This window comes from Eriocheir sinensis, chromosome 38, assembly GCF_024679095.1.
Source record: "Eriocheir sinensis breed Jianghai 21 chromosome 38, ASM2467909v1, whole genome shotgun sequence".
Taxonomy (NCBI): Eukaryota; Metazoa; Arthropoda; class Malacostraca; order Decapoda; family Varunidae; genus Eriocheir; species Eriocheir sinensis.
Genome location: NC_066546.1, coordinates 13327419 through 13352554, shown reverse-complemented (window position 1 = coordinate 13352554; position 25136 = coordinate 13327419). Strand labels below are relative to the sequence as shown.

The 25136-nt window shown below is 40.6% G+C and overlaps 1 protein-coding gene across 1 annotated transcript in view; it reads left to right on the top strand.

The window, feature by feature from the left end:
* LOC127008684 (neuronal acetylcholine receptor subunit alpha-10-like) overlaps positions 1–25136 on the top strand; it is a 110968-nt gene that overhangs the window by 10116 nt on the left and 75716 nt on the right. The window contains exon 2 of the mRNA XM_050881003.1: positions 1898–2673. Coding sequence (XP_050736960.1) covers positions 2625–2673 — 49 coding nt within the window. The 5' untranslated portion in view covers positions 1898–2624. The remainder of the gene's footprint in view (positions 1–1897; positions 2674–25136) is intronic.

Genomic DNA, 25136 nt, shown 5'->3' with positions numbered 1-25136 from the left:
CATTCACCCACATGAGGAAAGTTTAGGTCCTCGTTTCTACTTCGTGCTTCATAATCTGAGACACTTCGAACTTATTTTTTTTTCTAGGGCTGTTTTTTCATCATTGCTTCTTCCTCGTTTCTCTGGCTTAAGGAAACTCTGTGTATTCGATCAGTCAGGTTTTGAGATATATAGGAGTGAAAGACAAACCGACGAACAGACACACGGACAACGTCGAAAACATCATCGCCCGCCCCGCTGCGAAGAGGCGCGCGATAAAAATGCGGAAAATGGAACGGCGCGTAGTTTTGTTCTAAGGCTGAAAGAATTACGTTAATTATTCCATTCCGGCCTGAAAAAAAAGGCAGCTGGGAAAAAGAAGAAAAGTGAAAAAAAAAGAGTACACGGAAACACGCGAGCGTTGTATCAAACATTTAACTTGAAAAACAAACAAAAAAAACGAGGCAGAGAATGAAATGGCGTGGAGGGTTGTTCCGGGAAAATAAATTACGTAAACTATTCTATTTCAGGTTTAGAGTATAAAAAACCCCACAATAGAGAAGAATAAAGTTAAAGTGTTAGTCTCCTTTTAATCTATTTGCGATCATTCAATCAGTTTCAATCAAAGGGAGAAAGAAGTGGTTTAGACCGAGATAGTGGTAGAGGAGAGTAAAAATTAAATAATAAAAATAAAGCAATAGAATCAAACAGAAAGGTGAAGAATGAAGTAAAAAGTGAGTCTCAACCAAAGTCTCCCCAAGAGTTACTCAGAAGGAAGTGGTTTAGACCGAGATAGTGGTGGATAAAAGAGTGAAAATAAAATAATAAAAAAATAAAGAAATAGAACCAAAGAAAAGGGAAAAGAATAACATAAAAAGCGAGTTTCAACCAAAGTCTTCCCAACAGTTAATCAGAAGAGTTAGTTTAGCCCAAGAAAGTGATGGAGAAAAGTGTAAACATAAAATAATAATAAAATAAAGAAATAGAACCAAAGAGAAGGGAGAAGAATATAGCAAAGGGATGGAGAAAAGATTAAAAAAAAAGTAATGAAACGTAATAATAAAACAAAACAGAAAAGAACAAAGTAACAATATTTATAAAGGTGGAAAGCGTGGCAATTACTTATTCGAATAATTGAACTCTGCGCGAATATTGGAGTGGATAAATCAGTCAGCGGGCGAAGTGGAGGCAAATAAATAAATATAAACTTCGCCTAACATTTAGTGGACAATTTCGTGGACTTCGCCAGCGTTGATTTCCCGGGAGTGGCCGACCGGTGGCGAAATTCAGATCAGCGCGAGAAATTAAAGGAAAGGATTCGGCCAAGTGATTTTGTGTGTGTGTGTCTGTGTGTGTGTGGGGGGGGGGTGAGGGGGGGTGCGCGTGTGCGTGTGCTTAAAGAGAACAAAGGATGCGAAGTCTCCAGCATAATGAACTGAGAAAAATCACCAACATAACAAAAAAAAAACAAAAAAAAAAAACACCGCTGCTCTTTCGTGGTATATGACTCTCCGTGTTAATATATATTGTAGTGCGTCTGCGTGTGCTTGAAGTGACGAGAAAAATAACAGACAGAAAAATAACAGACAAACACCGCTGCGTCTTCGTGGACTCTTCTCTAACTCTCCCATGGTAATACATTGTAATGGCTGCTCAGAGGTAAAGCCGCCTGCTACACTTTTTGGGGGCCTACAGCGCGTGTTTACCAGTTCTGAAATATTTAAACGGAGTAAAACGCTGCCCCATTTTTTTTTTCCTTTCTGAAGACCGATAGTATGTACATGTTACGAGGTGGTTGTAATATTCAGGCTGAAAAAAGAGCCTTGCTTCTCTTTCATTGGGAAGAAAAACTGTTATCTGGTGTTTCTGCCAAAATTTGTTATATATTTAAAGTGAAAAATTGTGTCTTTACTCCCAGGAATTTTTGTAGAACTGGTAGTATTTTTCAAAAAGCTATTGTCTATATTTACACTGAAGAAAAAAACACTCTAATGCTTCTTGAAAAACTGACATCCACGTCTAGAAGTCAAAACATTCAATCTTGGAGAGCAAATGTCTACACAAGGGAGCAAGCTCGCCTCAGGAAGAAGTGTGTGTGCAGTGATGTAAAAGTGTGAAGGAGAATCGTGGTCTTCCTGGGAACCTGAAGGCTGCTGTGAAAAGGCTGTACATTGAGTAGAAAGAAAGAAAAGAAAAAAAAAAAAAACCCGGAAGGCCTATACAAGTGAAAACATTAAAAATAGAAAAAAATGTATAAGCTCAAGTGAATATGCTTGTAGTGTTTGTACTCGTGGCAGCTATTTAGTGTGTGACGGAAAACCTGAGTGAGTGAGAATCTCTGCTTCCTGGAAAGAGAACTGACGACACACGGAGAAAAAAATAACGAGGTAAAAGATCCTATTACCCCAAAGTGAACATGTTACCGGGCAGAGCGGTGAGTGTGTGACGGAAGGAAGGCCGCGAGTGAGTGCGTTCGTGATGGCGGGCAGGCGGCAGGCGGGGGCACAGTAGCTCGGCCTGACAGTGAAGGCTGAAGTCTGTTGATCCCCGGAGCGCCAGTCAGTATTAGTGGTGGTGGTGGTGGTGGTGTGCCCATCAGTGCGGTGACTTGGAGACATCAGTGGTCCGTCAGCGCCCTCTTGAGGATGACGCGTGTCACCCTCCTCCTCTGCACCCTCACCCTCGGCTACAAGGGTGAGTATATGTGTTTGTTTGTATGTGTGTGTGTGTGTGTTTCTCTGTGTGATGCATCTTCTTAACTGTGTTTCTGGGGTGTTTGTCGTGTATTGTAACTGTGTATTTATCCGTATCTCTCAAAACGTCTGTCTACTTCCGTGTGTGTGTGTGTGTGTGTGTGTGTGTGTGTGTGTGTGTGTGTGTGTGTGTGTGTGTGTGTGTGTATCTCGTTTTTCTTCCACCGTGATTTTCTCTTGTAAATTCCAATCAACATTCCCTTGCATTCCTCTATTTACATTTTTTGGATGTTTTCTGCCCATGTTTGCCAACTCTCAAAACATTATTATTATTTGGTAAACAATTCTACGCTAACACACACACACACACACACACACACACACACACACACACACACACACATATAGAGTTCTTGGAAATTTTATGCATTACGGAAAAAAAGGAAAAATAGAAAAAACTTCTGCGGAGGAATCATTAATTTTTCATCCTTCATCTCATCTGCTCTTGTTGACTCGTGTATTCTTTTCTCTTTTTCTTGGTTTCCGTTTTTTTTTTTTTGCATTTCTTGTTCGCGTTTTTTTTATTTTCTTTATTTATGTTTCTCTCATTTTTTGGCTTAGACAGCGTAGTAAGTTTCTATAGCCGGGAAGGGCATGTTGTTGTTGTTGTTGTTGTTGTTGTTGTTGTTGTTTTTAGTTGTTTTCTTTGTTTATTTTTTTTTGTGATGGTGTTAGTGAGTGACTTTTTTTGCTTATTCCACTCCTCCTCCTTCTCCTCCTCATCTTCATCATAACCATTTCTAATCATTACATTTTCTATTACCAGCTTAAAGTCACTCGCATTTATAGTATCTCCAATCAAACACACACACACACACACACACACACACACACACACACACACAAAAGTTCCAGTAGTCTCATATACGCGATAGACTCAAGGGCGTATGCGACTAAGATGAGCATCGAGGCCACGCGCAGTTATACACTATACTTCGACCTCTTTCCTTACCTACCGTACATTAACCTAACATGATCAACAACAACGCCAGAGGGTAACAGAAGGAGAGCGCTAACCTCTCAACCCTCCCATATCCTCCCCAGTAAGGACATTAACCCAAGCTTATTAAATAACATCATAGCGGGGAGCCTTCAGTCGCCGGCCTCCCCTCTGTGAAGACATTAACCTAATCTTATCAAATATCTCCGTCCCAGCGGGGGTGTCGGGGCCCTCTTGTGGGATGCCGCCCCCAATGATACCTGGCTTCTGTTGTTGCTCTTGTGTTGGGATTATTGGCTTGTGGTGGTGTTGGTGGTGTTGTTGGTGTTATTGTTTGTTTGGGGTAATAAGGTTATGTTTGGTGTTTTGTTGGTATTGTTATTGTTGTGGTTATTTAGGGCTTAAGGGGTTTATGATGCGGTTCCTTGTCTTGTTTTTGTTCTTCTCGTTCTTGGTCTTCTTTTTCTTGTTCTTTTTTTTATCTTCTGCACTATTGTTATTATTATTTGGTTTCTTCTTCTTATAACTTACCATCATCATCATCATATTTTCTTGTTCTTGTTCTTGTTCTTGTTCTTCTTTTTCTTTTTCTTTTTCTTCTTCTTCTTCTTCTTCTTCTTCTTCTTCTTCTTCTTCTTCTTCTTCCTTTTCTTCTTGCAGTTTTCATTATTTTCTATATTTGTTAAATGTTATTAATGAAAAATGAAAATGCCCTACACGCCCTCCCTTCCATTTGCTGTAAACATGTTAATAGCTTCTTTTTTCTTTTTTTTTCCTGTTGTTTGTTCAAGCCTCATCATATTCTGCCAGACTTTTGTCATGTAAATATTTAGTTTCTCTGACACACATTATTTTTTTTATATATTTTGTTATCTCTTCCTTTTCTGTAAATATGTTAATACCGTTATTTTTTAGTTGTTTTTTCAAGCTTCATCATATTCTCCAAGCCTTTTTTTTCATGTAAATATTCAGTTTCTTTGACATTTTCTGTTTATTTTAATTCGTCATGTATTAAGGTTGCCTCTGTCTCTCACTAACACATGCATACACATATACATACAATCATACATACATACATACATACATACATACAATAGCAAGGATCTCTATCTCTATGCTATACATGTGGTCGGGATCACACACTGTCAATAACTTTTTTTTAAATATAGTTTCTCTTCCTCTTTTGCATCATATGAATTTTTTTTTCTATTTGTCATGTCTGAACTTCGTACTTCCTGACTGAACACACACACACACACACACACACACACACACACACAGAGGACACGACATTTTCCATCCTCGAGAACAAGAAATATTATGCAAAAGAGAAAATCGAGCGAGTAGTTTTTTTTCATTTCTCTCTCTCTCTCTCTGTGTGTCTTGCATGCTGTATTGCGGGGAGCGGCGCCCCCAGCCTCGCTAAACATCACGCTTCTCAGGAAATGCCTCGCTAAACAAAACCTCCAAAAAATGTTGCAGAAACGTTGCAGTCAAAATATTATTCGACTGGCGACGTTTTCTGTGGGAGGGAGCGAGGGAGGGAGGGCAGGGATGTGTTGGAGGGGGTGAGGGGGTGGGGGAAGGGTAGTGAGGGGAGGGATGTGAAGGTTGGGGTGTGAGGGGGAAAGTGTCAGAGAAAGGGGGTGAGGGAAGGGACGATGGTGGGGAGGAAATAATGTATTGATGTGTGTGTGTGTGTGTGTGTGTGTGTGTGTGTGTGTGTGTGTGTGTCATATACAGATTTTACTTTATGAATCATATATATTTTTTCTCGGTCCTGTAACTTTTTCATTTTTTTTCTCGTTTGATATTCGTTTCCGTGGTTTTGCTGTATTTTTTTCAGTATTTTTTACTCTTCATTTCCATTTCTCTTTATTTACACATCAACAAAAGAGCGGATTGTGTTTCACCTGTCCGGGGATAAAGAACTCATCACTTATGCAACGTGAACAATTTTTTGATGTTTCGTGTTGGATACTATCAGTGAGGCTTTATCTAAACATGCTTCGACTAGGGACGTTTCCTATGAGTCAGGGAGGTTCCGAATTGGGGTCAGGGGGTTCGGAAGGGGCGAGACTGGGGAGGGGGGTAATGATGGTGATGAAGAGGAGGAGGATGGTGTTTGTATGTGTGTGTGTGTGTGTGTGTGTGTGTGTTCGTAGACTCACACTTGGATTCCTCTATTGCCAAGTTTGTATAGTAGTTAACATATATTAGAGAGAGAGAGAGAGAGAGAGAGAGAGAGAGAGAGAGAGAGAGAGAGAGAGAGAGAGAGAGAGAGAGAGAGAGAGAGAGAGAATCCTTCACCCGTGAGATAATATTCTTGCTAAACTCTTTTCACTTCCTTTAATCTCTTCTTTAAATTAATCGGACAAAATGGAGATAAGATGATGGCATGAATATATCCTCCAGTTTCGTTTTCTCTTAAGTTTCCGCTCAGATAATAAATAAAAATAAATAAATCAGAGAAATATTAAAAGACTCATCATTAAGAATCGAAAAAAAAGAAAAAAAGAGGAAGAGGGTGCGAGGAATTTAAGATACATTTCATAAAGTCGAGATACATGTCATTAATCTTACTTTTATTTATTCATTTCTTTATTTTTCTATTTTTTTTTAATTTATTTTTTCTACGAGGAGGAGGAGTCGAGACGTGTTCGAAGCCGCGTCTCGGTACTTGCTTCGTTCATTCAGAGATGCGTCGGTCCAATTAACGTGATACAGCACTTGATCTCTCTCTCTCTCTCTCTCTCTCTCTCTCTCTCTCTCTCTCTCTCTCTCTCTCAAATATTTGCTTCTCATTTTTTCTAGTTTCCTCGTGCCTTTTTTTTTGCATGAGAGAGAGAGAGAGAGAGAGAGAGAGAGAGAGAGAGAGAGAGAGAGAGAGAGAGAGAGAGAGAGAGAGAGAGAGAGAGTACAGGTGATAGCCAGGTGTAGGTAGCCGCAGTATTGCCAACAGGTGCATTAAGCCTAGTGGGGCGTGAAGAGAGGTACCCTGGTCCTTAATGAGCCGAGGTGACCAGGTGCTTACGGGCGTAGTTTAAACATAAGTACTTACTGGGTCATATATATTTACATTACGAACTTTTCCGGCGAGAGAAAGCTAACAAAATGCAAAACAATAACAACAACCAAAGCAAAAACACTAGATACATGCTTCTCCTCTTAAGAGAGTGATATTTACCCGTCCGCTGCGATTGTCACGGATTTGGCCTTCCCTAGTAGCCTGGTAACTTATAGTCCCAGGTCTTTTTCTGCCTCTGTGGTGGATAGTGAAGTGTTTCCCATGTGGTATTGGTATGCTGGATATCCCTTCACTGGTAGCCTGGTAACATATAGTCCCAGGTCTTTCTTTGCCTCTGTGGTGGATATTGGAGTGTTTCCCATGTGGTATTGGTATGCTGGATATCCCTTCACTGGTAGCCTGGTAACATATAGTCCCAGGTCTTTCTTTGCCTCTGTGGTGGATATTGGAGTGTTTCCCATGTGGTATTGGTATGCTGGATTTCCCCTCCCATGGTGTAGGACTTTACATTTTTCTCCATTGAATTGTAGCAGCCACTTTTTTGTTCCATTCCTGTAGCTTGGTTATGTCTTCTTGTAGGAAATCCTCAGTCAAGGGGTTAAACACTTTCAAGTTTGTTATCCTCTTGGTCGATCTGAAAACGAACTCAAATTTTGCTTCAGAGTCGTCTAAATACTTCCATCATGAAATATTTATGAGTTGTAGTCGTAGGAAGAGTGAAATGCAGCAGGAAAAAGAGATGCTGAAGAGGTTGTTACCAGTGAATGGAATGAAAGAACTGAAGCGTTTGAGCTCTTGCAACATTAAACTGAGAGGGATGAGCTTGAGTAGGGAAGTCTTAGGCAGCGGAGACGTGAGAGAGGGAGGAGTACAAGTTTCAGTTTCAGGAGAGTAAGCAAGTTGAAAAGACATTACTTACTCATTGCTTGATTATGTACACTGATGACGAAGCGTAGTAGTATAACGTTAACTACTAATACCCTTTGCTATATGGGTAATGAGCATATCACTTAGAGAACATATATGAAAGAAGGTAGTTAGCAGGAGTGGACAGTCTTGTGGAGGCAATTAAGAGGTAGAAGCTAAGATGGTATAGCAATGTGTTGAGAAGACGAGAATCGAAGCCTATTAAAAGACTGGATAGCACCTGTTGAAAGGAGATCAAAGAGGAGATCCAGAGAATACGACGGAGAGATATCTTGAGGCGGAAGTGCAAAGAATGAGAGGAACAGACGGAGGTAACAATGGGCGGTAATAATTGAGGAAGACTCGTAAAGCCGCCGACCAGTGACAAAAGAGAAACCACTAAAGGAAGAAGTTGTATCAATGTGAAGCGTGTGTGATATTACTTTACCTGAGCATTGATGGATGTTACCTGTAGTGGCTTGACCGTGTTTGTTGTCGTGGGAAAGTTTAGCTGTTGGGAGAGGGTAAGAAGAGACACGGGCTGAGAGACTTGCTGTTTGAGATTTTTTTTTTTTCTTCAGTGAACCGTGTTGTGATATGAGATCCTGCTGTGTTCTCTTTTTATTTTGAAAGGGAAAGTGAACTGTTATTTTTTTTCGTTTTCTTTCTTGTTCTTGTTTTTTGGGGGGACTCGAGTTTTTGCCCGTGGACTACTTTTTTCTGTTTTAGTTTTTTTCTTTCTTTACATCTGTTTTCTTTTTGCATTCATATTTTTTTTCGTTTCTGTATTTTCCTACATTTGTCTTTCTTTATTTTTCTGTTTTTTACATTTGATCTCGTTTTCTTTTTCCTTTCCATTTTGTTTGTTTATTTCTTTGTTTATATCTAATCACCCTTCTGTCTTTCGAGATTTTTCTATTTATATATACTTCCTGTTATCTTTCATTTTCTGGTAATTCTTTCGTCTTCTTTCTTTGTCTGTCTTTTCTTGTTCTGTTTTTCTTTATATTCCTTCTATTCTTTTTCTTCCCGTGTTGCTTATATCTAATTATCTTTGTCTTTCGATATTTTTTATTTTCATATATTCGCCATTTTATCTTTCTCTATCTCCAATTCAAAATGGGTACCTGGGGAAGCCTGGGGAAAGTAAACTGTGGTAACCCTCTATTTAGGAGCAGTAAGTAGCGGGCTTTTTATTTCGTTATTTTTTTTTTTTTTACACCCTTGCACTGTCTCCTCTGCTGTAAAAAAAACCCCTTATGTCACGTCTGGCCTGTGTCTCTTGGGGTAATAGGCTCTCACCCACCACAGGATTAAGGGCCCAAGAGACAGATGAGCACCGAGGAAACTCCCAGCTTATCTCAATCCCTCAACTTTACCTTTACTTATTCGGCGTATCCGTCCACAGTGATCCGGAATCTGTTTTAAACCTGTCTTCATCGCCCCGCCTGTCTGTCAGTTCACCTGTCAGTCTGTCTCGAAGTTGGAGTACGTTTGAATGTAGGGAACGTCTTGAAGCCCTTTGAGACCGTGATATTGTGTGTGTGTGTGCGTGTGTGTGTGGGTGTGTGTGGGTGTGTGTGGGTGTGTGTGTGTGGGTGTGTGTGTGTGATAGATAGATAGATAGATAGAGAGAGAGAGAGAGAGAGAGAGAGAGAGAGAGAGAGAGAGAGAGAGAGAGAGAGAGAGAGAGAGAGAGAGAGAGAGAGAGAGAGAGAGAGAGAGAGAGAGAGAGAGAGAGAGAGAGAGAGAGAGAGAGAGAGAGAGAGAGAGAGAGAGAGAGAGAGAGAGCACGCACGCACGCACTCTATCTCATTTATTTCCTGGCTTCAAGAGAACAAGCTTCGAGGGCGGCTGAACAAAAGCACCGTGACTTGTATTATAGAGCAGGTATAAGCCTCACACCTGCCCACGCCATCACAGGTGTAGAGGGTACGCCGGGATGAATAAGCAAGCAGGTGTGTTATGTAAATAGGAACACACACGCCGCCGTTTGTAGTATCATTAACCGGTAACCTATTCTCCCTGCGCGCCTACCTGTTTTTTACCCTGTCTGTCTGTATGTCTGTATGTATGTATGTAAGGTTGTTTCTGTCTATAATGTCGTCTGTCAAAAAAAAAATAAGGAACCTCTTGCCCCCCCACACATACATAGGCCTACATTCCCCCCCTGCCCCCCTGTACCCCGTCCCCCGTCCCCTCCCCCCTCCCCCCTTTTACATGTATATATGCGACATGAAAAATTCGAATCCGTCCCACTTTTTTATTTTTTTATTTTATTGTCGGTGCATTCATGAAGGGCAGCTCATTGAGGGCCGGAACAAGGGCGTCACATGTACAAATGACACACACACACACACACACACACACACACACACACACTAATGCCAACACCATTTTTCTGCCTTCCACTCCATTACACTAATTCAGCATCATACGCTTCCAGTCGATTTCGGCGGAACTTTCGTATGCGTGTGTATAGATGTATATGTATAGTGTGTGTGTGTGTGTGTGTGGTTGTGTGTGTGTGTGTGTGTGTGTGTGTGTGTGTGTGTGTGTGTGTGTGTGTGTGTGTGTGTGTTTATGGGAGGCTTTTTAGTTTTTCCTTTGTGTTGCTCTTTTTTTTTTTTTTTTTTTTTTACAGCAGAGGAGACAGTTCAAAGGCTGCTGTTGTGCTGTTTCCTTTACTGTAGAATTTTTATGTATGTATGTATGTATGTATGTATGTATGTATGTATGTATGTATGTATGTATGTATGTATTTATGTATGTGTGTGTAGCCTATCCCTTTATGATCATGATAAGAATGATGATGATGATTATGGTTATGATTATAATGCTACTACTACTACCACTATTACTACTACTGATGATGATGATAATAGTAATGGTCAAAATAATGAGAGAGAAAAATGGCAGGTCAAATATACACACAAGAGATGACTATGTAAATGTTTCCATGTGTATTTCCCAGCATTTTCATATTTATTCTCTCGCTCACTTCCCCTCCTGATCACTACCTGGCATTATTATTTTCTGTGTTCGTGGATAATGAGCGATTGATCAAATTAGTGTCGACCGCTTTTTCGTTCGTAATTATTCTCCGACGGTGGTAGTTTAATAATTCTTTTTAATGATATTTGTTCCGTCTTGGCTGGTCCCTTTTCTGTTTTGTGTTGAGCAGAACAATGAGTGGGTGGGTGGGTGGGTGGTTGAATGATTAAATGAGTGGTTGTATAGTAGTGGTTGTATAAATTGATAGATGGGTGAATGAGGAAATAAAAAGATGAATGAAGGAAGGAGTCGGTGAAAATGAATGCATGAAGGAAGGAAGGAATAGGTAAAACAAGGTAATGAAGCCGTCTATGGTGTGTATGTATGTATGTGTGTATGCCAATTAAACACTCCACATTTTTATTTATATACGCATAGTTTTGCTCGTGTTTTATCAGCGCGTACAAAATTTATGGAATCAATGCATCAACGCGAATAAAAATGCTGAAAATATGTTCCTTTCGCCTCCCCCCCCACAAAAAAAGGTCCGATAATACTCAGCGTGAATGTATTGGTTTAATTATTTTTTTTTTACCTGAGCTGTCGATATTATGTCAGTCGCCCCACATTATAAGGGGGAGGGGGTTATAGGCCTCCCTGGGTACGCTTGTCTGTTTGTTTTGGTTTCGTTGAGTTAAATCGTGTTCTGGTTTGGTTGAACTTGATCGTGTTTTGTTTGGTTGAACTTGATCGTGTTTTGGTTTGGTTGAGCTTAATCGTGTTTTTTTTTTCGTCCTCGTTTGGTATATGATGTTTTTTTTTATATAATTTTGTTTGTTTTGATTTTCTCTGGTTTTTATTCTTTTCTCGTGTATGTTTTCGTTAATCTTGTTCTCGTTTATGTTTTTTTTTCTTCCTTTTGTTTGAGTTTTCTTGTTTTTTTTGTGTGTGATTTTTCTTGTTTTTTTGTGTTCTGGTGATTTCTTGTTTTGGTTTATCTCGTTCGTGTTTGGTTTCTGTCTGATTGTTGTTGTTGTTGTTGTTGTTGTTGTTGCGTCGGTTATTGTATATTGGTGGCAGCGGCTGGATACGATTTTTTTTTCAGAGAGAGAGAGAGAGAGAGAGAGAGAGAGAGAGAGAGAGAGAGAGAGAGAGAGAGAGAGAGAGAGAGAGAGCATGCATCTACCTCCCTTTTTTTTTTCCGGGCGCAGGTTAATGGAGGTGGATGTATACATATATGCATTTTTGAGTAATTATTTTGATTGAATATATTATACCGCCGCCATGAATAATTCCTTTGTGTTTTTAAATGTAGCGAATTACTGGCCAAGAAAATAGATGTGCGTTTGTTATGTATGTAAAATGACCTGTGTTTTCTGTCTGTCTGTCTGTCTGTCTGTCTGTCTGTCTGTCTGTTTGTTTGTCTTTCTCTCTGTCTGTTTGTTTTCATTGTGGTTCGTGTTTGTGTCTGTCTGTCTGTCTGTCTGTATGTATGTATGTATGTATGTCGGTCTACGTTTTATTGTGTATCTCTGTGTATCTGTGTTTTCTCTTTGTGTCTGTCTGTCTGTCTGTGCCTGTCTTTCTGTCTGTCTGTGTCTGTTCCTATTGGTTTGAATGTCCGTATCTTTTATTTCTCTCTCTCTCTCTCTCTCTCTCTCTCTCTCTCTCTCTCTCTCTCTCTCTCTCTCTCTCTCTCTCATACCTGGAAATTCACCTGCTATAAGAGGATGTTACGAAAGCTTTATTGTTGCTCCTGATTGACTACTTTGTGTGTGTGTGTGTGTGTGTGTGTGTGTGTGTGTGTGTGTGTGCGTGTGCGTGTGCGTGTGTGTGTGCGTGTGTCGTCCTTTTGATGTAGTGACTTGTTCTGATTGGCTCACGGATTTATGCTCGGGGCTTAAAATCATAAAAAAAAGAGGAAGTATTTTTATGCGATTGAAATATTGAGTTGAAAAAGAGACAGAAAAAACCCCGGAAAAATATGATATCGTAGGCGGGGGCGTGTTGTTGTTGTTGTTGTTGTTGATGTTATTGTTGATGTCATTTATGGTGCATTATTTTGTATTAATAGTTATTGTTGTTCTCTTGTTATTATTATTATTGTCGCTGTTGGTTTTGTTCTATATAATGTTACTTCTGATGATAATGATAGTAATCTGAACAGCAACAACAACAGCAACAACCATTACTTATCTCCCCACCCCATCATCATCATCATCATCATCATCATCATTATTGTAAACACTGCCTCATCGTCATTCTCGGGCAGGGCTTCATAATATTCAGGGTTCCACAAAATATTCGCTGCATTCCTGAATAGACGACTGGGAAAGAAGGCTTCGTTTGATCCATGAACAGGGTGAATACGAAGAGGAGGAGGAGGAGGAGGAGGATTAAGGACGGGAAGAGAGGAGGAAGTAATCGGAACGGCGTATTAATAAAGAAAATATCAGAAGGATGGAACAGAAATTAGAGGAGGAGGAAGAGGAAGAGTAATAGCATAGGCGAGGAGGGATATATATTAGGAGGGAGATGAGGAAAGTTCGAGGTATATGAAGGAGGAGGAGGAGGAGGAGGAAGTGGAGAGGCTGCTGAAAGGGAAATGGAAAGAAGAGAAATATGAAGGAATGAAGACGTAAATATATCAGTGAATGAGGAGGAAGTGGTGGAGAGGGAAAATATATGTGAAGGAAGAATGAAAAAAAGAGGAGCAGAAGATGAAATGACAGAAGAGGGGAGATGGCAAGAGAGGAGAATGAGGATAAGAAGATATGGGAGGAAAAAGTGAAGGAGGGTGAGGTGAAACGAGAGAAGAGAGAGAAGCGGAGGAAAAAGATGTTAGGGAAGAGGCGCAGTAGTAAGAATAGATGTAATGAATGAACGACAGATGAAAGGAGCAAAGAGAAAACGGGAAGTAACAAGAACAACAGAAAACGAGGTAGCGGCGTACAGTAACATCATAATCGATTGAAAGAATACATATAATACTGTGTTGCTTCGTGTGTTTTGTGTCGTTAGTGTTGCAAGACGAGGCAGAACAAGAGTTAGAGCGAGTACGTACTAATATATGAGTGGACGGAACGGCATGGAACGAATAATGACGTCAATAAATGAGTAACCGAAAGCGACAGATAATTAGTGAAGGTATATAATTGCACATCATTACTGATTAGCTGCACGTGACCATAAGCCCTCCGATGCTAGATATTTTAAAAGCCTGTGCATATTAGTGAGTTAAAGGAGGTGGAGGAAGTGGAAGCATATAAACAGAGTAAGAGAAACGGGGAGCATGGGAGAAACAGAGTAAATATGGGAAGATAGAGAGGAAAGTAATGAAGGAAAAGGCGATGGATGAGGAGAACAGCGTGCATAGGAGAAGAATGATGAATGGGGAATAGGAAGTACACGAGAAAACAATATCAGAACGAAGAATATTAGAATGTAAAGAGTGAAAATATGAAAAAATAAACGGAGGCAAAGAGAGAAAACAAAGTAATAGAGGAGGACTATACTAAAACCAGCGTATAATGAGAGAAATGAGGAATATCGTATAAAAACCAACCACAAATATGATAGAAGGGGAAGGAAGTGTTTGGAAGAAAAAAAAACTAATAGAAAAGTTGTAAGGAAGAAAAGCTGAACTAATAGGAAAAAAAGGAAGTTGTGTGAAGGGGCTATTGATATAACATGAAGAGGAGGGGTGGAGAGCGAGATAAATTGGAATATAGAGAGGATAGATAGGACACGCAGGCGACTAATTAGACCCGTATTCCCTGACGCTCTCATCTCATTACAAATACTTCCCAAGGCCACAAATGAGGTTAGTCGGGTTCAAATTAGTGTTTTTCTTATTCATGGTGCAGAAGACTTGTCAAACTATCACTAGGCTCATAAAACTATCAATGACTATATCCACAACCTCTATGAATGCCTTGTTAGATGTGCCTGGTGGAGAAGCCTTGTCAAACTATCAATTGGCTCATAAAACTATCAATGGAAATACCCACAACCTCTATGAATGCCTTGTTAGATGTCCCTGGTGGAGAAGCCTTGTCAAACTATCAATTGGCTCATAAAACTATCAATGGAAATACCCACAACCTCTATGAATGCCTTGTTAGATGTGCCTGGTGGAGAAGCCTTGTCAAACTATCATTAGGCTCATAAAACTATCAATGGAAATACCCACAACCTCTATGAATGCCTTGTTAGATGTGCCTGGTGGAGAAGCCTTGTCAGACTATCACTAGGCTCATAAAACTACCCATGGAAATACCCACAACCTCTATGAATGCGTTATTAGATGTGCCTGGTGGAGAAGCCTTGTCAAACTATCATTAGGCTCATAAAACTATCAATGGAAATATCCACAACCTCTATGAATGCGTTATTAGATGTGCCTTGTGCAGAAGCCTTGTCAAACTATCAATTGGCTCATAAATCTATCAATGGAAATACCCACAACCTCTATGAATGCGTTATTAGATGTGCCTTGTGGAGAAGCCTTGTCAAACTATCACTAGGCTCATAAAACTATCAATGGAAATACCCACAACCTCTATGAATGCCTTGTTAGATGTGCCTGGTGGAGAAGCCTTGTCAGACTATCACTAGGCTCATAAAACTATCAATGGAAATACCCACAACCTCTATGAATGCCTTATTAGATGTCCCTGGTGGAGAAGCCTTGTCAAACTATCATTAGGCTCATAAAACTATCAATGGAAATACCCACAACCTCTATGAATGCCTTGTTAGATGTGCCTTGTGGAGAAGCCTTGTCAAACTATCATTAGGCTCATAAAACTATCAATGGAAATACCCACAACCTCTATGAATGCCTTGTTAGATGTGCCTTGTGCAGAAGCCTTGTCAAACTATTACTAGGCTCATAAAACTATCAATGGAAATACCCACAACCGCTATGAATACCTTATTAGATGTGCCTGGTGGAGAAGCCTTGTCAAACTATCATTAGGCTCATAAAACTATCAATGGAAATACCCACAACCTCTATGAATGCCTTGTTAGATGTGTCTGGTGGAGAAGCCTTGTCAAACTATCACTAGGCTCATAAAACTATCACTAGGCTCATAAAACTATCAATGGAAATACCCACAACCTCTATGAATGCCTTGTTAGATGTGCCTGGTGGAGGAGCCTTGTCAAACTATCAATTGGCTCATAAAACTACCAATGGAAATATCCACAACCTCTATGAATGCCTTGTTAGATGTGCCTGGTGGAGAAGCCTTGTCAAACTATCAATTGGCTCATAAAACTATCAATGGAAATACCCACAACCTCTATGAATGCCTTGTTAGATGTCCCTGGTGGAGAAGCATTGTCAGACTATCACTAGGCTCATAAAACTACCCATGGAAATACCCACAACCTCTATGAATGCCTTGTTAGATGTGCCTGGTGGAGGAGCCTTGTCAAACTATCAATTGGCTCATAAAACTACCAATGGAAATACCCACAACCTCTATGAATGCGTTATTAGATGTGCCTTGTGCAGAAGCCTTGTCAAACTATCAATAGGCTCATAAATCTGCCCATTGAAATACCCACAACTGCTATGAATACCTTATTAGATATGGGTGTGTAAGGCCAGAAATGTGTGAGAATATGAGGTGATTCTTATGTCCAAAGGAAGAACCATTCAACGGAATTAATTAAGGAGAGATGAACACGACACACGACAAGCCGGCAGGACCGAATTGAGGGAGAAACACTCGCCTCGACAGCTACACATACGAAGGAAATTGAATATGAATAGAATGAGGAATGAAGGAGATCGAAATAGTTACTAGTGGATAGAAATATATTCAAAGGATGGACAAGAAACGTTGATTAAGGAACAGAGGACATAGAAGAGCGAGAAATACATATCTGATAAATTAAAACGAAAACAAAGGACACAAAAAAAAGAAGCCTTGAACGAGGTAAAGATGAGAAACAGGATAAGACGGAAATGAAAAGAAAATATTTATAACAGAGAACAAAAGATATACGGAAACACATGTATTATTAACTGTTATCAGAAAGGGATATTGAATGTAGGAAAGATATCGAGTTAAAAGCCAGTCATCAATACAAAGAAATAAAAGACAGAATGAACCAGGAAAAGCAATATAGATAAAAGTGATGAAACAGAACAAGAAATACATATCGAGCTAATCATAAGGGAAAGTGAATAGCCAAAAAAAAAAAAAAAATAAAGAGAAACAGCCAAATGAAAATGACCTAGAGCGAGGATAAAAACAAAAACAAATAAATAACAAATAATAACAAAATAAATAACAAACAAGACGAACAGACACAGGATCAATAACAGAGAAGAAAACGAGAATCACACGTCACAAGGGAAACTTAAATGAAAACGGAAAGATTATAAAAAATTGAGTCGGCCGGTGAATGGCTGTGCGAGGGAATGGCAGGTGCAGGAGACAGGTATGGCAGGAATGTGTACCGAGTGAGGTCACCTGGACGTTGTTTTTCTCTCTCTCATCCACGATACATGTCAAAGCAATATGAGAGGCAGAGAGACAGATAGATAGACATAAAGATAGATAGATAGATTAGAGACAGATAGAAAGACATACATACATACATACATACATACATTTACATGCATAAATATATACATACATACAGAAAGATAGACAGACAAACATGGTGACAGACAGATAGATAGACAGGCAGACAGACAGAAAGACATGGTGATAGACAGATAGATAGACAGACAGACAAACAGACAGACAGACAGCGATACCATTATAAAATTCCTCCTACTATAAAGACTTGCTACAAAAAAGATCAAAGGCATTTTTTCCTCTCATGATGTATTTGTTGAAGTCATCATTATTTTTTGTTAATCGCTTTTATATGCAAAGTGTCCACGAAAGGGCGAAGCGATACGGAAGGTTAGTGCTACGGAACTGATGGGATTAGAATTTTTGCGTTGTGATACGGCATCGAAGTAGTAATAGTGATGAAGGGAAAAAGCTCGGAGCGTTTACCATCACTCTCAGATCGAAATACTGAAGATGGGATTGTGAGGTTAGGGGTTAGTGTTACGATATGGTAGTGAATTAGCAATGGAGATAACGGTTAACGCTCAGAACATTTAACATCACTCTTAGATCGAAATACTGAAGATGGGATTGTGAGGTTAGGGGTTAGTGTTGCGATATGGTAGTGAATTAGCAATGGAGATAACGGTTAACGCTGAGAACATTTAACATCACTCTTACATCGAAATACTGAAGATAGGATTGTGAGGTTAGGGGTTAGTGTTACGATATGGTAGTGAATTAGCAATGGAGATAACGGTTAACGCTGAGAACATTTAACATCACTCTTAGATCGAAATACTGAAGATAGGATTGTGAGTTTTAGGGTTATGTGTTACGATATGGCAGTGAATTAGTAATGGAGATAACGGTTAACGCTGAGAACATTTAACATCACTCTTAGATCGAAATACTGAAGATAGGATTGTGAGTTTTAGGGTTATGTGTTACGATATGGTAGTGAATTAGTAATGGAGATAACGGTTAACGATTCGAAATAATGAAGATAGGATTGTGAGTATTAGGGTTCTAGCGTTCTGATATGGCAGTGAATTAGGTGAAAAAAACGGATTTGCATAGATTTACACAGATATTCAGACCACACCGAGCCTGTGGTCCAAACGAGGCTGCGTCTGTCCTTGAACCTAACTGGAATACTATGAAATCTAATGTCACCGAGACTCCGCATTTTAATTTTTTGTGAATAGATGCAAACATTACCTTTTAGAAGCAAAGCACGAAAATTCCCCCTGTAACGAAGTCGATCTATTGAAGCACCGAAGGTCAACACTAAACAGTTATCGTTTTATCGCTTGACCAAACAACACCAACGAAAAAAAAAAAAAAAAACCTCGAATCTCTCATTTAAAACACGGAACATCTGTTTATCTTTGTGACGAGACTCGGCTCGACAACCAATCAGCTCAGTAGGGAACCAGGGGCCTCCGGTGAATGAATATGATTGGTCAATGTTTACCTTGTGTGTGTGTATGTGTATGTGTGTGTGTGTGTGTGTGTGTGTGTGTGTGTGTGTGTGTGTGTGTGTGTGTGTGTGCTATTACTTCTATTTCTTTTTCTTCACAGAGGACAGTCCTTAGGCGTGTAGTTAGTATTACCCTCGGAAGATAAAGATGTCATACTCTCAGATATAACATTGAGTGCAGATGCTAATTGCTGATCGTTGCGTGAGATCGTGAAGACGGAAGGTACAGTTGGTATATACATAGAGTAAGCATCCGTGTATCTGTGTCAGGGCTCAGGACGGGAGCTCTAGTAAATCGGTGACCTTCCGATGTGTTCCTGGATGGCTAGGAAGGACCATAACCCTCCTTTTTTTTTTACAGCAGAGGAGACAGTTCAAGGGCGTAAAAAAAAAACGATAATGAAAAAAAAAGCCCGCTATTCACTGCTCCTGTAACAAATGCATGTGGTGTCTGCAAGATCATCGGTATGGCGCACTTTGCAGGATTCTCTAACATGCAAGAAGTCATACAAAAGGCGTCGAGGAACACGAAACACGGACGCCTTTTCTTGATATCGCGGACGATTACCACGGCAGCAACCTTGTCGATGTATTGATAAGTCTGAGTCTCCCCTTGCTAATGTTCCTTGATACAGAAGCACGAGGAAGAGAAGCCAGAATTACCATCATCATCACCATCATTAGGTAATTATTATACTGATGAGATGGGGCGGAAGAAACTCTTAAGAAGGATGCGGTTAGAGAAAAAGTTACGTTGGAATAAAATAAAATAAAATACGAGTGCCCTTAAAAACGCAAATACAATACCTCTACTCTGTCCGTTGTTAGCCATTTTCATGCGCTTGTCACTCGTCTTATTGCACCGCGAGCCCTGTGACTTGCTATCCTTGTGTCTTGTAGCTTTCTTTTCCTTTTTTGTAGTGGACTTTTTGAGATTTTCCTTTGAGCTTATTCTGTGACTACCTCCTCCCTCGCCCTCTCCCTCTCCTCCTACCCCCCTCTCTCACCTCCTTATCCTTGCTACATACCATCATCCTTAATTTACATTCCATTTTCCTCCTCCTCCTCCTCCTCTGCTCTGCCCTTTTCTATTCACTCCTTTCCTCTTGTCTAATCTCGTTCTCCTCTCTCCTGCTCCTCCGTCCCTGCTTTTCCATTTTTTCTTCTCTCCTTTCCTCTCTTCTTCTTTCTTCTCCTCTCCTCCATATTGTAACATGTTCCTCCTCACATTAGTTTCTCTCCTTTCCTTTCCTCTCCTTTCCTCTCCTCTTATCTCCTGTTTTTCTCTGTTTCTCCTCGCATATTCATTTCTCTCCTCTCCTCTCCTCTCCTCACCTCTCCTCTTGTCTCCTCTCGTCTCCCCTTCTCCAGTCTCCTCTCCTCTTGTCTCCTCTCCTCTCCCCTCCTCCCTTTTCATCTCCTCTCCTTCTCTCCTTTCCTTCCCCTCCTCATTTCCCTTGCCTTTCCACTCTTTCCTTCTTTGGTCTTTTCTTTACCTCCCCTTTCCTCTCTCCTCCTCTCCTCTCCTCTCATTACATCTCCTCACCTTTCCTCCGTCTCAGAGTCACAGAAAAATGCGGCATCACTCTCAGCCTTGTAGCAGCGATCAACTTGCCCTTCACTTCAAAGGCGCGGCCCCACTGGCTTGCGTCTTGCCTCTCAGCCCCTGCGATCACCTCCGGGTCAAAGGGAACTTATCCGAAGCCTTTCATGACGCTGCGAATATTAGGAGAGAGGTAAATAGGAAAGATAGAGACGTAGATGATATATATTCGACCTCGTTGCCTAGAATTGATGGCCAGGTAATTTGGGATCAGTTTCTGGTCAAAGGGAACTTGTCGGAAGCTTTTTATGGCACTTCGAATATTAGGAGAGAGGTAAATAGGAAAGATAGAGACGTAAATGATGTATGGTTGAGTTTGTAACCTTATTTTGACGATCATCTTATTTGTGATCAGGCGCGATTCAAAGGGAAGTTGTCGTGAGGTTTTCATGGCGCTGCGAACATTAGGAGAGTGAAGTACATCGAAAGGGCAGAGACGCAAATGATATGGAGTTGACCTCGTACCACAATAATAGTGTTTGTGATCACGAGAATAAATGGGAATGCAGATGTCTTAAACGTAGTCTTAAAGTAGTCTTAAACGTAGCTTTCCATACCGCTGTGAATATAAGGGAAAGTATAGAGAGGATTGGCACGTAAATGATATATAGTCGAGATCGTCGCCCAAATTTGACGGTGTATCGTTAAAAGCTGCGTTGATAGTGTTCGTGATCATGAGAATAAATGAGAATGCAGATGGGGATGATGGTAATGATGATGAGGGGGATGATCAGGCCGCGCGTTTTTAATATTATCATCACCATCAATAACAGCAATAACAGGAGCAGGATTAACAACAACAACAGCAGCAACAACAATAATAATAACGATAACATTAACAAAAAATTAGGCTACACACAAAAAACAATAACTCCACAAACAAGAATAAGTCACATCATTAACAACATTAGCTACAAGAACAAAATTGATTACCAACAAGAAAGAGAAGAAGAAAAACAACGGGACTAACAACAACAACAACAACAACAACAACAACAACAACAACAACAACAACAACAACAACCACCAACCACAACCACCACTACCACCACCAACAACAACGACAACATCAACAACAACCCTATATTATGAGCTTCCACAAGTTATATACCATATCTACTCTGTCTATTGATCCATCTACCCTCCCTTTCATACGCTATACAGTTCCTCTCCATTAATCTTAACTTGACCTCTTTCAAAAGGAGAGTATCGAGACGCTTTTCCATCCGATATTGACCTCTCTTGTGACCACTCATCTGTGCTCTTTTCGTAGGGATGGTATTAGCGTTTTTTTCCTTAATTAATCTTTTTTTGCCCTTGAGCTGCTTCCTTCACTGTAAGAAATGAAATCCCTATTCATACTAATCTAACCCCACCTCTCTATGTTCTAATTCATATGTCCCTCAATTCATATTCTCTATCTCAATTTATCTTCGTGTGTCCCTCTCTTAATTAATACATCTATCCTCCCTTTCATATGCTATCCAATCCCTCTGTCAGTCCCTATCCATCGCAGTCTACCCCGCCTCTCCCTTCCTCAATCCATCTATTCTTCCTTTCATATTCTATTCAGTTTCTCTCCGTTAGTCCCTATTCATTGCAATCATCGTGTCTCCTCGTAATACCTTGTTCTTCCTTTCATAAACTATTCACTCCCTCTCTGACCCAATCCATCATAATCTATCCCGCGTCTCCCCATCCTCGGCGCAGGGAAGCGCCTCTCCGCCTTCACAAAACACAGTTGTTCCCGTCGACAGAATTAATCATTGTCGTCCAAATATTTGCACGTCCCGGGGCTGGCGAATTCCTGTCGTGGGTTATTAAAAATGAATGAACTAGCTGAAAGGGAGGGGTGGAAGGGAGGGTAGGGAGGATATTGGAAGAGAAGGTTAGAGAAATGGGAGGAATATTAGAGGGATAGAAGTCTGAGGAGTGGAGGGAGGGAGAGAAGGTATAGAGGTGGAAGGAAGAGTAGAGGGTGGAGGATATAGGAGGGGGGGGCAGAAGTATTAGAAGAGGGGGTTAGAGGAATGGGAAGGAATGGAGGAATAAGTCAGGAATGGTGGAGGGATAAAATGGCTGAGGAAGGGATGGATGGAGACAAGGTGGAGGGGTGGGGGGGGGAAGGGTAGGGGGGGGAGGAGTGGGGAGGGTTAATGGAGAAGGGAGGCATGGTGGAGGGGGTGGATGGGTGAGGGAGGGAGGGTGGAGAGGTGGAGGAGGGAAGGGAGAGGTCGGTAGCTTTTATGGTTTCAATCTGTTTAGGCAAAATTGCTCTGTGTATATCCGCTCATCACCGTTGTTGTTGTTGTTGTTGTTATCATCATCACTATTATTATTGATTTTGTTGTTGTTGTTGTTGTTGTTACTACCACCACTACTTCTACTACTACAACAACCATTACTACTACTACTACTACTACCACAACCATTACCACTACTACTACTACTACTAACCACCATCACCACTAACAACAACAACAAATATCTACATCACACCAGAAAACAGTCTTACAAAACTGAATAGAAAATAAACGAGGTCTATATCGTTTAATTAACACGGCTCACTTGAAGCATAGACCCAATATACGCTTACCTGCAATATTCAACGCGCGCGAGGTGGACCGGCGTGCTGGAAATGCCTTTTGTGCGCGCCGGGTATAAATGTGATAGTTGCCCCGTGATGATTGACTCGGCTGATCCTAGGGTGGGCCGAGGGCATTGTTTACAGTGCCATTCACTCGCGCCAATTGTACCCGGTTTAAAACATACTTACCGGCGTGTTTGTATATCATTCTAATGGTTGTTTATTTATGCGGCGTGTGTTTGAGTGTTATTTGTTCTAGCTGTTCAGTTCCCAGGGTAATTAAGTTATAGATTTGTTGTTGCGGAGTTTTTTTTTATCCATGTATCCTTGTATTGCCTTCTTCCTATCACAACTTTTTTTTTTCCCTAAGAATGACAATATTGACGACTCTTTTTTTTTAACTTCTTCAATGCTCAGTTTCGTAGGTTTGGGATGTTCATTTTTTTCTCTTATCCTTGTAATGCTTCCTTTCTATAACAACCTTTTTTTTTTTAAGAATGACAATATCTTTAACTTCTTCGGTACCCAATTTTGTAGGTGCAGGCTGTTAAGTGTTTTTCTTTTAGCCCTGAAGTGACTCCTGTGTCGTAGGAAAACGGCCTTCGTTTCCTTACACTGCCATTTCTTTACCGTGAGCTATTTTGACTTTATATTTACGTTATTTCTGTTTTGCCTCCCATTCTTATTTGTTTCCTCGACCCTCACCCAAGGAGGCAGCGCGAGGCCAGAATAAAGTGGCAAAAAAGGTCTTGGGGCGTGTTGTGTTGGCGGTGTGCGCGATAAACTTGGCCGGCTAAGGGTTTGCATATTTTATCGGACAATTCTCAGGGCGGGGCGAAGTTATTGCTAATGAAGCGTGGTCGATGCGAGGCTGAGGGAGGTTGCGTGTGTGTGTGTGTGTGTGTGTGTGTGTGTGTGTGTGTGTGTGTGTGATAGATGAGACTTGTGGTATTGTGCAGACTCGACATTGTAATTATAATTTTTTGTTGTTAATTTGTGATCACTTTCAGATATTGGATTAAGTTAGGGTAAGGGAGGATAAGTTAGGCTGCCATGAGATTGTCCTATTTCTTTTTTATTAATTTTTGAAGATCATGGTTAGCTTTGGTTAGTTTGGAGAAGGTTAGGTCAGGTTGTGTTAGTTTAGGTATAGCTTCAAAATTATACCTAATGTTATCGATACCAATTTCTTACTTTCCAATTTTAGTCATTCAACAGTTGCCGGAATATAGACAGAGGAAGTGATTCATTATTCATAACCAGGCGGGGAACTTTTGGCTGAATAATGCAAGCGTTTCCAGCCCCTTCTCATTTATCTTTTACCTCATCCTGTCTCAAATTACTAATCCATGAGTCTCGAACGAGTATTGTCGTAATATGTCAACTTTCCCAGGTGCCTATTTTTCGATCTTCCAAAAAGTGAGGGTGAATAGTTGGATGGGCTATGCGTCGATTGTTTGTAATAGTTTTCTCAATATAAATTTCATCGTAGTTGTGTCTGCTACCTGTTGGGGAAAAATGAAAATTTGTATATCGTAACTTGTGAATTTCTCCCTGTAATAAGTTTTTAATATAAATTTCATCATAGTTGTGTCTGCAACATGCTGAGGAAAAAAACATGAAAAATGATCCGCTTAATGGTTTGCTCCTCCGCCTGAAGGGGAAAGACGAATCCTCTGAGGTCACGCCGAGGAGGCTCAAGAGTACTATAGTCGGTTCCACGAGAGCTGGCGGGGCTAATCCTTCAGGGGTGAACTCGCGGACTTGGTATCATTGCTTGGGTGACGGTACTGATTTAACACTAATTTTCGTTTTTACTGAACCTCATCGACTTTCTCTCTCCTTTCCTCCCCTTTCTCTCCCTCCTTTTCCCCTCCCTCCTCCCTCTTCTTCCTCCCTCCTTTTCCCTTCCCTCCTCTCTGCTTCCTTTCTTTCCCCTTCCCTCTTTTCCCCTCCCTCCTCTCTCTTCTTCCTCCCTCTTTTTCCTTTCTTTCCCCTTCCCTCCTTTTCCCCAGAGGTAGCAGAGAGCAAGAGATAATAGGCTATGTCACGGCAGCTTAGATCTAGTAAACAACAGCCAGTGAGCAACGCAGGGACTGTCACCCAAGCAATGATGCCAAGTACACGAGTCCCCCCCTGAAGGATTTGGCCCGCCTGCTCTCGTGAAACCGACTATAAGATGATGTCCATGACTGAAGAAGCAAATAAAAGCAGCTCACTCGTATAGCAGAAAGCCAGAATCACACTAAAAAATATCACTCCGTATTTAGCAAAGGCTGTTG